Source organism: Grammomys surdaster, unplaced genomic scaffold, assembly GCF_004785775.1.
Source record: "Grammomys surdaster isolate TR1022 unplaced genomic scaffold, NIH_TR_1.0 66, whole genome shotgun sequence".
NCBI lineage: Eukaryota > Metazoa > Chordata > Mammalia > Rodentia > Muridae > Grammomys > Grammomys surdaster.
Window position 1 is genome coordinate 18178121 of NW_021604568.1, and position 15790 is coordinate 18193910.

General features: G+C 47.3%; 1 protein-coding gene across 2 annotated transcripts in view; it reads right to left on the bottom strand.

The window, feature by feature from the left end:
* Positions 1-15790, bottom strand: part of Hspa12a (heat shock protein family A (Hsp70) member 12A) — a 142239-nt gene that overhangs the window by 38380 nt on the left and 88069 nt on the right. The window contains exon 2 of one of the 2 annotated variants that reach the window (XM_028774251.1): positions 13937-13942. The exons of the other annotated variant lie outside the window; for it this stretch is intronic. Within the exon in view, the coding sequence (XP_028630084.1) occupies positions 13937-13942 (6 nt within the window). The remainder of the gene's footprint in view (positions 1-13936; positions 13943-15790) is intronic. 2 annotated transcript variants of the gene reach the window in all.

Consider the following 15790-nt stretch of genomic DNA (forward strand, 5'->3'; position numbering starts at 1 on the left):
ACATACTACACACAGACACATATACCACACATACACACTAAACATACCACACACATATCACACAGATACCACACACATAGTACACATACATACCATACACACACACACCACACATTCCACATACACACCACAAACATACTACAGACATACTATACACACACATACACATACTACACACACATACCACATACACCACACACCACACACATACTACACACACATGTCATACATATACCACACACACATACTTTACACATGTACACACTTCACACTCACATACCGCATACACATACTGCACACACACGTACTCTACACAGACACGCACTTCACACACACATACACCATACACACACATCTTACAAACACACCACACACACACACATACACACGCACCACACATATACACACACACACGCACCACAGATACTACACACACCACAAATATACTCCACACACACTCCACATACACACACACACACACACACCCCACAGACACACATTACACACATACACATACATACCACGAACACAAGCACTCCACACATACACTCCACATACACATACTATACAACACACACACACACTCCACACACACATCACACACATATTACACAATACAAACACTACATACACATACTACACATGCACACACACACACACACAGGTGCAGGGGAGGGAAAAGATCTCAGTATCTCCTTCAAAGCCCCCATGTGACCTTACTTCCCCGAAGCAGGTTACGCCTCTCACAAGTTCCACTGTCTCCAGTAGCTGTGGTAGGAATAATAGAGAGATCATACAGTTTTAAGCCACAGAAGTTAGAAAGACAGGGACCATTTCAAAGATGGAAACCATCAACTGCAAAACCCTGGCAAGGCTAAGAGGAAGTGACTTTGGTGCTCTCTTGTGAATGGAGATTTAACCATTGAGTTTTCTACATCACTAATTTTAGATAACTTTTTTTTTTTTTTGTGGTACTAAGAACTGAACCCAGAGTCTCACAAATGCCAAAAGTGCTCTCCCACTGAGCTGTAGAGTCAGCCCAAGGCTTATATAACTTAGTATCACCTCGGTCTTATACAACTAGGTATTTAGACTATCTCTTTTTATAAAATACTTTAGTGAATATAAAATCAGGTTGAGAACGGTGTTTTTTGGTTCACTTAAAATGACTTTTGCAGCACAGACGGGTACAGGGAATCAAAGTATTTATGCAGCAAAGTAAGAGCTGAGCAGATAGAAGTACGCTGAACCAATGAGTGTCCAGCTACTCCACTCTTTGGAACCTGAGCCTGGCAGTGGGGAGAAGCTAGTTAGCTTAACCCTCATGGCTTTCCTTAATGGCCTAGGGATTAAAATGTGGGCTCCATCTGGCTGCAGCTGCAAATGCAAGGCACGCACTTTATCTGCTCCTGGCTCTAATGACTTTCATCAGAGCGGGCACTCTTAAGATGAAAATAAATAAATGAGGCCTTGCGAAGGGAGTCGTAATTCATAAGCTTGCTTGTTGCCCTTGTCTCCGTGGGGGGCATTAGTCAGCAAATGGCAGCGAGCAGACTCCCCCCACAGTGCGAGGTACATGGGAAATCGATCTCACGCCATAAATGCAATGCTTTTAAAGATGAAGATGGAGCCACTGGGCTGGCCTTACGCTGCAGAGCTCCAGACTCTGTGAGATGTGACAGGCGGCCTCATCACAGGCTTTTCTCCCTGAAGGGCCCTCTTTGCTGACTTTCGGATTTATATTTCTATCACATAAATGGTCCTTTCCAAAGAAGTGCTGTTTTTTGTTTTGTTTTTTTTTTGTTTTGTTTTTTTGTTTTGTTTTGTTTTGTTTTTTGTTTGTTTTGTTTTTCGAGACAGGGTTTCTCTGTGTAGCCTTGGCTGTCCTGGAACTCACTCTGTAGACCAGGCTGGCCTCGAACTCAGAAATCCACCTGCCTCTGCCTCCCAAGTGCTGGGATTAAAGGCGTGCGCCACCACTGCCCGGCAGAAGTGCTGTTTTTTAAGGTTCACAACTTTAAAAAATATACCTATCTGTCTGTATATCTATCTATATCTGTCTCTATCTCTATATCATATCTATAGCTATATCATTTATATCTCTATCTCTATCTAATCCATATCTCTATCTATCTGTATTCTATTTCTTCTTTCCTTAGATGACATGCATTTGCCTAAATCACAGCCTCTGTGCAGAAGCCGGCTCTTTCTCTCCTTACACACCATCTTTGCAGGATCATCTTGAAAAACTGATCTGCTCAAGGTCATGTGTAGGGTACTGGAAAATGTCTTTTGGGAAGAAAGATAAAAAAGCCTCTTTTATTGCTCTGGAACAGGCTTCATGGCTAGCTGAACTAATGCATTATACCAAGCTGAAGTCCCATCTCAGTAAATAATTGATGGTTTGTTTTTTTTTTTAATTAGCATGGTTGATGTCCAGAGTAAATGGAAATTTTATTAGCCTGAGCAGGGAGACCCTCTCGCTATAGAGAATCCTGAGTATAAAATAACTGCTTTCCAGATGCCATGTCATAGTTATGGAAATGAGCACTCCATGGTTGAAACTGAAGTATCTCCAGTAAGAGCCAAATGGGGACTGTGGCAATGGCCTGCATCTTCTAGCAGTCCTCCCTGCTTCCCGGACAGTCCAAGAAATGAGATGGAGAATAGTGAGGTTTCCCCAGTCAGTGAGTTCCCAGAGACACTCAGCTGGGCAGTGCACTTTCTCCTCTTATTCCCAGGTTCAAATACAGGTTCCTCGGCCTTCAACTTATGCCTTGGCATGTGCAGGCAACTCCTAGGTGAGGAAACACCTTATAGACTAAAAGCTTGCATAAATCAGACTCAGCAACCATTTGTCACCCGGCCACCAGCACCCTACATTTAGAGACTCTCCACATACTGTCTCAAGATAGTTCTGTCCACTGGCTTCCTCCCATGGATTCTGTTGCATGGGCTGAGGTCTGGTCTTGCTTCCTGTATGATTCCCCTGGCATCTGACATGTCACAGGGTTGCAAATGTTGGATGGTTGAGTAGCTGGATGGACTGGAGAATGGTTAGACAGATAGACTGAAGAGTGGATAGATTGTGTGTGTGTGTGTATGTGTGTGTGTGTATGGTGGTTAGGGTTAATGGTCAGCTTCATGGAACCTATAATCATCTTGCCTATGGACATGCCTGAAGGCAGTGATCTTGATTGTCCTAATGGAGTTGGGAAGGCCAGCTCCACCGTGAGTGGCACTATCCCCTGGCTGAGACCCTGAGGTGTGTCAGTGGAGAAATGCAGCTGAGTAAGCAGCACTGATCACGGGGCTCTGCTTCCTGACTGGATACAATGTAACCAGATGTTTCAAGCTCCTGCTGCCATGATTCCCCTGTACCCTTGAGCTCTGAGCCAGAATAAAGTCTTTCATCCTTAAGTTGATTTGTCAGGGTGTTTCATCACAGCAACAGAAAAAGACACTAAAACAGATGGACAGACAGATATTATATGTGCCCAGGAGTGGACCTGGTGACTACTATCCACAGACTTGTGGCAACAGTGAGGTCATTCCCAACTAAGGCTCCAACCTCTCAGTCAGTGTATTAGGAATACACCTACCAGGTGGCCAGTAAAATGTACAATCAACTCTCAAATCAGCCAGATATGCCTCTCTCCTCAGACACCCCTTTCACCAGAGGAACCATCATTGTTCCCAGACAAGGAAGGTCCTCCCCACCCTCTCTCTCTCCATCCCTAAGCCCCAATATTTTTGATTCCAACACCTCTCATTTCTTAGTTTATATTCTGCAAAGTAACCACAGTCTTGCTCCAGACCCTCTTGGCCTTGATCAAAGATCCTGCTTGGGCCTGGCAGTGCAAGCCACACCTACCTTGCAGTCAGAGCCCACTGGTCAGAGCTAAGGTCCCTCTGCTTCAGCAATTCTGTCAGGGGCTTCCTAATGTCTAGTCCAATGAGGGAGAGCCCTGCCCACTGGTAGCTCTAACACTTCAAAACCCACCAACCTCCATCTACGGCCTCTTCTGCCCCATGTCAGGCCACATCACATCTACCCAAGGATTCCAGAAGACTCTGCCTCACTGGTTCCTCTTCACAGGAGAGTATCCCCGCTTCTTTAGCAAGACAACCCTGCCCTGTCCTCCAGGCCCCATCCCCCCAAGTCAGCTCTTTTTGTTTCGGTTCCAAACCAAAAAAGGACTTTCCTCATCTGTGCTTGTCAAGGGTCTGGAAACGTTCAGGTGCCAGCAGTGCTAACCTGGATTTCTCCAAGAAAAAACCGCAAGGAAAATGCAAGGGTTAGGGACATGGATCAGAGGTTCTCAGCCTGATGGGCATTAGCGCTCCCTGGAGGGCTTATTACAGTGGACACTTCAGCACGCCCCACTCCTCCAACAGGTCTGAGGCTCTAAATGTGAGTGCACAGGGAGTTAGTACCCAGTGCCTGACTTTGCCCCAGAGATCTGCTACAAGCTTTAAAGAACTCAAAACACATCAACGAAGGGACTGCAACCTGTGGACTCTTCTAGGATCATAATTTTTTTTTAAACTCTTGAGATGATGAAAAATGTAAATACTGATCAAATATTGATGATATTAAGGATTTATTTTTCAGAGTGTAGTTGTAGAGTCCTTTTAAAAATATGCCATTTGGGGAGACAGCCTCAAATATTCACAGATGAAACAATGCTTGACTAGGAATTGGGTCAGAATAATAAGGGAGGGAGTGTGGCTTGATCAGTGGAGCTGCACACCCTGTCAGCACAGCACTTGGTTTGTAGACTCAAGAGAATCAGACGTCTAAGGTTAACTATGTTGCCCTGGTTATTTTCTGACAGCTAGATACAGACTTAAGTCACTTGGGAGGAGGAAACCCTAACTGAGGAGTTGCCTCCATCAGATTTGACTGTAGGGCATTTTCTTAATTACTGTTATGGGAGAGCACAGCCCACTGTGGGTGGTACATCTTCCCCAACCAGGTGGTCCTGAATCACATAAGAAAGTCAGCTGAGCAAACGGGGAACAAGCCAGTTGGAAGCACTCCTCCAAGGTTTCCACTTTGGTTCCTGCCTCCAGGTTCCTGCCCGCCTTGAGTTCCTGTAGTGGCCTCCTTCAGTGACAGACTACTCCCTGCAACCCCTATAAGCCGTCCACACATTTCCTTTATTCAAACCTGAATGACTAGTTAGAAAAGACTGGAAGTGTACAAGCCCAGAAGTCTGTTAGAAAGGTTCTCACTGAATGCACACTATATGCAAACTGAGAGATTTTTATGTGAAACTCACAAAATGGGTCTGGGTGCTGCCCAGCCGGATTCAGGGTTCTCTGACCCCAAGCCTCTACCCTTGGATTCCACCCACTGAAACCGTGAGACAGGTATTGCCCACACAATATGTAGGACTGGGAACTCGCCCCCCATTCGTTATTTTAACTTTTATTCTTCTCTCATAATTACATCCTGACCACAGTTTCCCTTCCCTCCACTTCTCCTAGTCCCTCTGCCACCTCTATCCCCTGCCATCAACCTCTCCTTTGTTTTCGAAAAAGAAAAAAAAAAAAAAAGCAGGCCTCCCAGAGATATCCAACGAACATGGCCTAAAAACATACAATAAGATTGGGCACAGACCTTCATAGCATGACTGGATGTGGCGATCCAGTAGGAGGAAAAGGGCCCCACGTGTAGGCAAAAGAGTAAGAGGAGCCCTCACTCCCATGGTTAGGGGTCCCATAAGATCACCAAGCTACACAACTTTAAGGTAGGTGTGGAGGATCTAGCTCAGACCCATATAGAGTCTGTGTTTGTGGCTTCAGTCTCTGTGAGCACCTGTGAGCCCTGCTTATTACTTGGTATTGTGGGCTCTGTTCTCATGGTGTCCTTGATGCCCCTGGCTCCTACAATCCTTCCTCCCCCTCTTCTGCAGGGTTCCCCTGGCTCTGCCTAAAGTCTGGCTGGTTTGGCTGTGGTCTTTGCATCTGCTCCCATCAGTTGCTGGTTGAGGCCTCGCTGAGGAGTTGGGCTAGGCACTGATCTATGAGTGTGGCAGAATATCATTTGGAATCATTTCATTGATTCCTCCACCCCCAACCCCGGTCATGTCTGGTTGTATCCTGGGTCTCTGGGCTGTTCAGTCTCTGGCTCCTGGCCTTCCAGTGTCAAGCATGGGCTCCTTTCTCTCTCATGTCCTGGGCCTCAAGTTGGACTAGTCATAGGTTGGTCACGCCCACAATTTCTGTGCCGCCATGTCTTGAAGGGGGACAGATTGTAGGTTGAAGGTTTTGTGGCTGGGTTAATGTATCAGTCCTACTATTAGGAGCCTTGCCTAGATACAGAAGATGGCTGATTTTGGTTCCATGTCCCCATTATTAGGACACTTTACTAGGGTCACCCTTATAGATTCCAGGGTGTTTCCACTGTTCTAGGTTTCTATATCACCCTCCAAATGTCCCGCAGTTCCAGTCATCTCCCCTAGTACTCCCTCCATCTCTCCCACCCACACCCCAACCCCCACCTGTTCCCTCCTGGTCCCATTCCCATGTGTCTCCAGTCTACCCACAGATACTTCATTGAGAATGGTTATTTCTCTCCTTTGAGTACCTGCCCTGGCTAATCTTTATTGACAACTCGGCACACCTGGGAATATGGAGTCTCAGTAGAGGGTTGCCCAGATCAGACTGGGCCATCTTATCTGTAAGGAACTCTCTTGATTGTTGATTGACATGGGAGGACCCAACCCACTGTGGGCAGTTCTGCACCTGATGGGTGGTCCTGGGTTAAATAAGAAATATGGCTGGGCACACAAAAACAGAGAGAGAGAGAGAGACACAGAGAGAGAGAGAGACAGAGACAGAGAGAGAGAGAGACAGAGAGAGAGAGACACAGAGAGAGAGAGAGACAGAGACAGAGAGTGAGAGAGAGAGAGAGAGAGAGAGAGAGGAGACAGACAGACAGACAGAGACAGAGAGAGGGAGACAGAGACAGCAACAGAGAGAGAGAAACAGAGACAGCAAGAGAGAGACAGAGAGACAGAGACAGAAAGAGAGGAGACAAAGAGAGAGGAGACACAGACAGCAACAGAGAGACAGCAACAGGGAGAAAGAAACAGAGAGAGAGAGAAAGAGGGAGAGAGAGAACACCAGTAAGCAAGACTCCTCTGTGGTTGCTGCTTCAGTTCCCAGCTTCTCTTAAGGGAAGCCTGTTACCTGGAATGAATGTTGCTTTAGGCCATGGTGTTTATTATTGCTACAGAGAACCAATTAGACCAAGTTCCAGAAGTTGGGAAGTCTAAGGCTGAGCATGGATAGGGCCTCCTTGCTGTGCCATCCCATGGCAGGGAGCAGAAAGGCCAAGGTAGCAGGAATCTGTGGAACCAGGTGGAACAGAGCCATCCTTTTATCATGAGCTCACTCTCATGACCCTAGCCCACTCCTGTGGTACCACAATTAACCCACCCACAAGGTCCTTGTGACCTACCTGTCACCTCTTAAAGGAGCCTACCTTTTAACATTGCTATATTGGACATTATTTTTATAACACATGAAATATGGAGACACATCCAAATCATAACAGATATGAATGAAATCCCCACTTCACATGTGAGCAAAAATATATGGGGGAATCAAGGCATCCCAAGTCCTGGCAATGGCCACTTATGCTCCAAGCTCAGGCAACCATGTAGCTCTGCCTTCCTTGGGCTACAGAACTGAACAAGCGCCTTCATTTTCAGCTTTTAATTGGTTATTAATTAGATAATTATTACTAATCATTAGTTAATATTTAATTTTATGTTATAGTATGTTTTATATTTATATATTTTACTAAAATATATAATTTTAATATATATTAAAGTATTTACTTAATATTAAACTACTAATTAAAACACTCAAAGATCCAAGTGAGGGAGGTATAATTTGATGTCACAGAGGTCTAAGAGCAGAGTTAGGAAAGGGAGAGTTCAGACCCTGGCCTGGACACTTCTCAGATGCAGGCCTTTGTGTGCAACTTTTCTTCTTGGTGCCTCATTTTACTTGCCAAAAAATGAGGCTGAGTAACCATGGTGATGTATTTTGTTGTGTACTATGAGGATTAAGAAAAAAATATCTATCAAGTCTGATGTCAGGCAAGCATCCAATACAAGTTCTAGGTTTTTTTTTACCATCAATATCGCCACTACCATCATCATCATCATCACTACCACCACCATCATCACACTGGTCCAGCTGCTGCAAAGGAAATGGTCTGTGGTTACACTGTGGAACAGGCAGAGTGCCCCTAGACTTACAAGGTCAGTAAATACATCTCCTGCATTTAGATTCTGTGGGTTGCTCATCAAAGCTGAAAATCCATACCAGACAGAAACTTGGCAAATGGAATGAATGTACAGGAAACTTCTAGTGATGGGAACCGTAAGGGTCAGGTCTGCCAAGGCTGAGAGAGACTGTCTGGGCCCAACTCCCCACTGAGGCTCTCTGCTCACCCAGGAGCACTTCCAGATGAGCTGAGGAGAATGTGGGAAGCCCACATGGCCTTGAGCATCCTTCTTGAGTCTTGCAAGAAAGCCTGATTTCCCATCTAAAATCTAAGGCTAATATGGATCTCTTCTCTACCTGAGATAGACCCCCTCCAAATTAACAATAAACATGCCTGGGAGGGTGCAGCCTTCAGCATCCATTGCATAGCTTCGGCAACTGCTGTGAAGCCGAACAACATGCTTCTGCCACCCAGTCAGCTGGGCTCACACTGAGCAAAAGAACACGTCCCCACCACCATGTGTCCTTGGGAAGGAAAGGGGGACAGGATGGGAGGGCAAGCAGATAGAATGGCTGGGTTCACCTTTTGTCTAGCTGAACTCTTGAATAAGAAACTGTTGTCCTATGGAAAGGAAAGGGCAGTTTCCCAGCCAACCATGTGCCCCAAGCTGGAGAACCTGGACACGTCCACCAACTTTGTGCAGGTGCTTGTAAGGGCAGAGCTGTGAGCACATGACACAATCCTCTGTTCCTTAGTAAAAGAGATGTCCCAAGACAGATGGGTAAATGATTCACTGACCTTGAAGGGCATCTCCCAAGCACAGACAATTACATCACTGTCTTACAGACAGGTGCTAGCCCATGCCAGAAACTTATGGGCTTCTCTCAGACACCAGGATGTGGCATAAGGATACAGTAACAGAGCAAGTAGTGCCAGCACAGGTCTCTTCTGGCTTCTTCTCCCTTGGACACTCTGAAGCCCAGCATGCTGATGCAGCTGCCTGCTAAAGGGCTGAGTAGTGGCCACCCTTCCTCCTTTCCCTGCCTGGCAGATTTTCCCTCCCTGGCAGACAATCATTTTCAAAGTGCTGTGGAATAAACATTAGGATTTTGAATACCCATCAAAGGCCACATCAGAACTAACAGCACCAGCACTGATAAAATGTAGCTGTAGCTGACTGATACAGTGTAGCTGTAGCTGACCGATATAATGTAGCTGTAGCTGACTAATACAATGTAGCTGTAGCTAACTGATACAGTGTAGCTGGCCATGGTGGCTCATACTTGTAATCTCAGCACTTGGAAAGCTGAGGTAGATGGATCAACATGGGAAGCTAGCCTGGACTACATAGTGAGTTCAGAATTAGCCTGAGCTATAGCATAAGACACTGTCCAAAAAAAAAAAAAAACTAAACAAATTCTATGAGACTATTTTCATAGACAAAGCTTCTGCTCCCAGAAAGTAAAAGCAAAGACAGGCAAATGCTCAGAGGCACAGGAGCCCTGGGAAGAACAGGCAGGAGCACTGCCCAGCACAGCCTTGGGAAGAGTCTGGTGGCTGGTGTCCAAACTGCAGGGACATCTCCCGGACCCAACATCTCATCCAGCATAGCTTCTGCACCATAGGTAACACACAGGGAGAGCCTTGGAGGCTTACAGTTAAAAAGGAGAAAAAGTTTGTCCTGAAGACTTAAGATCTTTTAAACTCAAAACTCATAATTCTTCTTAGTGTTTTTATGAGACTGACAGGCTACCTACTATGCTACAAGGTACCTTACTTCTCAGTATTTTTAATACAGAAATCTTGAGTGGTGAACTTGCATGTCGACAAAGACAGAATTCTTCAGCTGGGTCCAGTTACTGATTAACACTGGGCTTCACTAAGGGAAAGCATGAATGGAAAAACTTCAAGAGGTGCTTCCTTCTGGTGGAGCTGATAAAAAATATTTAACTCAGAGTTAAAAGGCAGGAGAGAGAACACCAGTGGATACTGAAGAAGTGCTCCCCCACACTCCCTCATCTCCAGGCTGGATCTGTTTGAAGTCTTCTATCAAGAAAGGTAAGGGGGTTCCCGAAGCTCCTTTCCAAGGAAGGGTTTAACTCTAGGGTGTCTCCACAGAGGGGTGGCAAATCCCAAACTCCTTATTCCATCCACCTCAACCTCCACCCAACCACATGTCTAGGCAAAAATGCTAATTGAATCACCCTGAATTCTTTACAGAGCTGAGGTGGGGAAGCAGGTCTGGAACAGAGCAACGCCAGGCAATAGAATGTGTACTAGTTTTTAGGGGCATGGAGAGACTGCAGATAGCCTGGGTGTTTACACACACCAGTGTGTGTGCATGCATGTGTGTGTGTGTGTGTGTGTGTGTGTGTTACATAAGCATGAAAGGGCTTAAGATAAAGCGACCTCCTTGGACCCTTTGTCCTGGTTTCATACCCAGTCCAGAAATGCTTGGGCTCAGGAAATGAGACTGTACTGTGACCACCATGCATAGATTGCATGGATGGCCGATAGCCCCATCTGGGCTTAGGGAGGAGATCTTGGCACCCACAGTGGTCCACTTGCCCCTTCTGTCCTGGTCTTGTTATCCATAGATATATTCCTCCCAGGACGCAGCTCTCTGGCTTCAGTCAGCCTTAGGGTAGCCTGCAAGGACAACCTCTGACCCTGCTGTTATCTTTAACAGCCCGTGTGGAACTCAATTAACCCACACCGTCTCTCCTCTGCAGAGTGGAATGTGCCATACACCCCCACCCTGCTACACAATGCCCAGCCTGACTCCTGCAACACACCCACTGAACCCGGAACGTCTGAGTCCTGTGTTGAGCCTCAGATGAGGGAGCGTAGGGCTGGTCCCAGGGACACTACACAAGCCTTTATTTACTTCCAATTCACTATGAGAGGGCCCTGCATGACGTGGGCTGTGAACACTCTGGGTTAGTGAACGAGAAAGTTCCCAAAGCTACGCATGCCACTGGAGAAGTAGCCAACTGGCCAATTGCTTCAGCATTCCCTTCCCAGTAAATCAGCAGAACAAACCAGGGCCTTAGTAAACATCAGCCCAGCCGTGTGTCTGTCTCAGCCCTCTTCTGCCTACCCTTCCAGGCTGCCATCATCTGGACCAGAGAACAAGCAGCCATGTGAAATTTGTTGAAAAGGAGCTGGCTGACTGAGCGCCCTCCGAACTGAGCTTGCTACTTCAGCTTAAAACAAAATGAGAAGTAATGCAGAAGTTGGGTAAAGGGTGTGGGGTGAGGACAGACTCAGGCCAGTGGGAAGGAGGCCCCAGAGAGCTGCTACTGACCAGAAGGAGACTTGTACTGGCTGAGGAAGATGCAGCAGGGACCATGGCAGAGGGGACACCATGAAAAAGGCAAAGTAGTATGAACTTTCCTGAGGGCCCTCCTCCCCTCCCTCCCCCAACTCCTGGCTTGTTTTTGTCTCCAGTTGGCCCCCCTTGGGTCCCATCTTAGCCATGAATGTCCTCACGTGACCCCCACCTCTAGTACCTGCTGAAGCTCTCTATAGCCCTTTGCATATGATTCAACTACTTAACCAATCAGATGTCTTAATTAGGCTCTCGCTACTCCCCCTCCTCATCACTGCCCCTCATACAACCCTCTCCATCAGCTGGGCTGTGCTCTCTGCCATCTGGGAAGCCATCTGCTGTCCCTTCATCTGTCCCCTGCGCTGTCTGCAGCTCCTTATTGTGGGAGGAGCTGACCCTTCTGGCAGATCTCCAGGCAGGACCCACCCTAAAGTCACTCCTCCAGGGTGGGGGATGGGACTGAGACCTCAGAGTTAGCTAGACTCAGAGATATCAAGGTCTTCCTTCAGCATTTCTGCCAAAGACAGGACTTTGCCCAGGCCTCAGATTCTACAACTATAAACAGAGCTAGCAACTGTCACAATCAGGGAAGACCTATAAGAAAGTCCCAGTACTCATAGAGTGTTCATGAACATAGCCACCTAGCCACACAAATGACAGTCTCCAAGTCAGTCTTGAAAACTTCTACCCTGGTTCAGACAATGCACCGAACCCGTGTGTCTCCCCAGAATTACTACAGGCAAGCAGGGCAGCCACTGACACCCAGTCCCCATGCCAGCCACACCTTCCTGCTCATGTGCTAAAATCCCTGCATAGTTGAATGTAAGCCAAACCTATGACCCGGGAACTCTACTCTCTGGCCTTTACCCATGAGACACGAGGATCTGTGTCTAACATGAGATTTATTACAGAATGTTCGCAGCAGTGTTTGTTTGGTTGTGGTTTTCACAAAAGTCAAACAGTTCTAAGGAGAATGGATAAGTGAAGTGTGGTTTAACCATGAAGAGCTACTACACTGCAGTAATTAGAGACAGCAACTGGGACACCAGAGCAGGAACGAGCCTTCAGATCACTGCAGAGTAAAAGGTCCTGGGCAAGGAGCACACACTGACCTAGGAGCACACACTGACCAGGGAGCACACACTGACCTGGGAGCACACACTGACTTGGGAGCACTCACTGACCTAGAAGCACACACTGACCAGGGAGCACACACTGACCTGGGAGCACACACTGACCTGGGAGCACACACTGACCTAGGAGCACACACTGACCAGGGAGCACACACTGACCTGGGAGCACACACTGACCAGGGAGCACACACTGATCTGGGAGCACACACTGACTTGGGAGCACTCACTGACCTGGGAGCACACACTGACCAGGGAGCACACACTTACTTGGGAGCACTCACTGACCTGGGAGCACACATTCAATAAGAGAACACACTGATTTGGGAGCACACACTGACCAGGGAACACACACTGAAGGGTTCCCTTATGAAAAGTTCAGAACAGGCAGGTTGGGCTTGGAAATCGACAAGCACTGAGAAGGGGCACAGGAAACTCTGTGGAGTGCTGCGATTATAAAGCCTACTGGTGTAGCTCAGTTACAGAATGCTGGTCTAGCATGCACACAGCCCTGGACTCCATGTGCTGACTGCATCAACTGGGTGTGGTGGTACATGTTTGTAATAACACTTAAGAAGCAGAAACAGAAAGATGAGGAGTTCAAGGCCATCCTTAGCTATACAGCAAGTCCAAGGCCATCCAGGACACACACACACCAAACAAAAAACCAGACAAACCCCAACCAAACAAAACCCATCCTCGATCTATTTTGCCTGATGTGGTCCTTGGAACATGTTGCTTCTTGTTGCTATGGTAACAAGTTATTAGCATTTAGTGGCTTAACACAAAAATGACTTCATTTTCTTATGGTTCTAGAGGTCAGGCATCTGAAATGGGTCTAATGGCCACCTTCACGCTATAAGAGGGCGGGGACTGCTCCTGGTGGAGGTGCCAGGGAAGGATCCATGCTCTGCATTTGTCAGACTCCCAAAGACATCTTCATTCCTCAGCCTGGCTCCCCTCCGACTTTACAGGCAGCAACGCTGCATCTTCAAAATGTCACGTCTGATTATCCCATCTGCCTCCTTCCTTTGCGGAGGCCCTTGAGATCACATTGGCGCACCCAGATAATCCAAGAATATCGTCTTCCCTTCTCCTAACTACACCTGCCTGGTCCCTCTGTCATTCCAGGTAATAATCAGAGTATGTTCCCAGGAAATACTGGCTTAGTCCATTTGGAATGTAAGAAAATAATAAAGTTACCACCTGTACCGATAGATTGTGAACCTGCAGCTGTAGTGATGGACAGAGGTTGGCTTTGGGTGGGACTCCCAGCTGTTTCCTCTTTCCTTCCTTTTGATGACTTCCTACAGAGTCATCAAAAAGCTCCAGCCATGAGAACCAACACTGCCTAGCTTCATACCCTGGTCCTGTCAGGGGACACTGGATGAAGTGTGATCCTTGGTCCTACCTCTTCCCTGCCCACCTACCTAGATGCCCTGTGGCCCGGAGACTGTAGACCCCAACAGCTTCTGGCCACAGCGCTTACTCTGCACGGATGGGCTTTATGCCTTGTTCTTTGCCCCAGAGTCCTCACCCTCCATTAGCTTCCAGGAACTACCTGGCTTCCAAGCCCTGAGGATGGATTCTTCCCAGAAAATCTCCCTAGAGACACTTTGGTGCTGATCTCTTTCTCAGCTCCATCCTCCAAGTTAGGAAAGGGAAACTCAGAGGGGTTTAGGGGTTGCTGAATCCTCACAGCAGGTCAGAGCAGAGGCTTGAGCTCAGGATGCAGTGGCTCCCATGTTACCACCCTTCCTCCCAGAGAAAGTGTAGGTCAGGGACCCTGTCCAAACATATTGGAGTGTCCTTTCCATGATCAGACCCCCCACACACACACTCCCAGATCCCAGTAGCTACAGTTCATGGGTGTAACTTCTGACCTCAATCTCAGATTACCTGAAGTGAGGCTTCTCAGAGGCAAGATGGAAACCCCTCAGGGTAAGGGGACACTCTGCTTTGGTCTAGCCTCCGACTTTCCCACCTGAATCATGGCCCTCAGCCTGAGCGCTAAGTTCAGAGTTCAGTTGCCAAGTGTGGGGCTCTCTGGAGCTAAAAAGGCAGAGAGTACTTGGAATGGCCTCAGAGTCCCACCAGGCTATGAGCTCCAAGAGGAACGGTGGGGGAGGGGTACATGGAGTGTAAGCAGATGGATTTAGAAATTCTCCCTTGAAGGAACCAGGAAGCCCTCCAGGACAGGGGAGGGTATACTGTGATACTTCCGTGAGTCAAGGGCTAGCAAGTGGTCATCGCAGCGCACAGACACTGTGTTTGGGGGCTGTGTTTGTGTTCTGCTGTTTGTTTCAAGCTAATAACTGAGATTTTTCTTAGAAAGTGGGTTTGTCTTCTCTCCTGCCCCTCACCTCAGGATTTTGGAGAAAAATCTTTTTTAAAAAATATTGTATTTTATATATTTGAGTGGTGTGTGTGTGTGTGTGTGTGTGAGAGAGAGAGAGAGAGAGAGAGAGAGAGCGCACACATACACTCGCAAGGCCTGTGAGAAGTAGAGAACACCAAGTGGATAAGGTCGAGTGTGCTCAGTAGAGACACATGCCCTCAAGGGTCTCTACGCCTCTGGCTTCCTCAGGCCGCTCAGCAAGGACATCAGTTTTCTGACTGAACCTCATTCGATGCATGAAGTCTTCTGTTAAAAACAAGCCACACAGAATGAGACGAACTCTGACATTTCCATGACCCCCCACCACCACTAAATCCCCCACCCTAGGGGCTGCTGTCCTGTGCAAGCACTACAGGCTCAGCTTGCAGCGCACAATCCTTGGAGATCTCAGTGAATGCTCACTGAAGGAAGATCCGAGGAGATCGTTGTTGGGAGAATCTGTGTCCATAACCAGCCAGGTCTTGTGGGTTCATGTTTGGTTAAACCAAATAAAACTAGAAGTTTCAACTATCTCTGTCTCTTTATGTGAATTTCAGTCTTTTCCCCTCCTTAGTCCCTTCCAATTCTGTGGCTCCCTCTCCTCTACAAATTTCTACACACACAGACATACACACCCTTAACTCACATGCACATAAACACACAGACACACACACGCTTGCAGACATACACATACACTCACACAT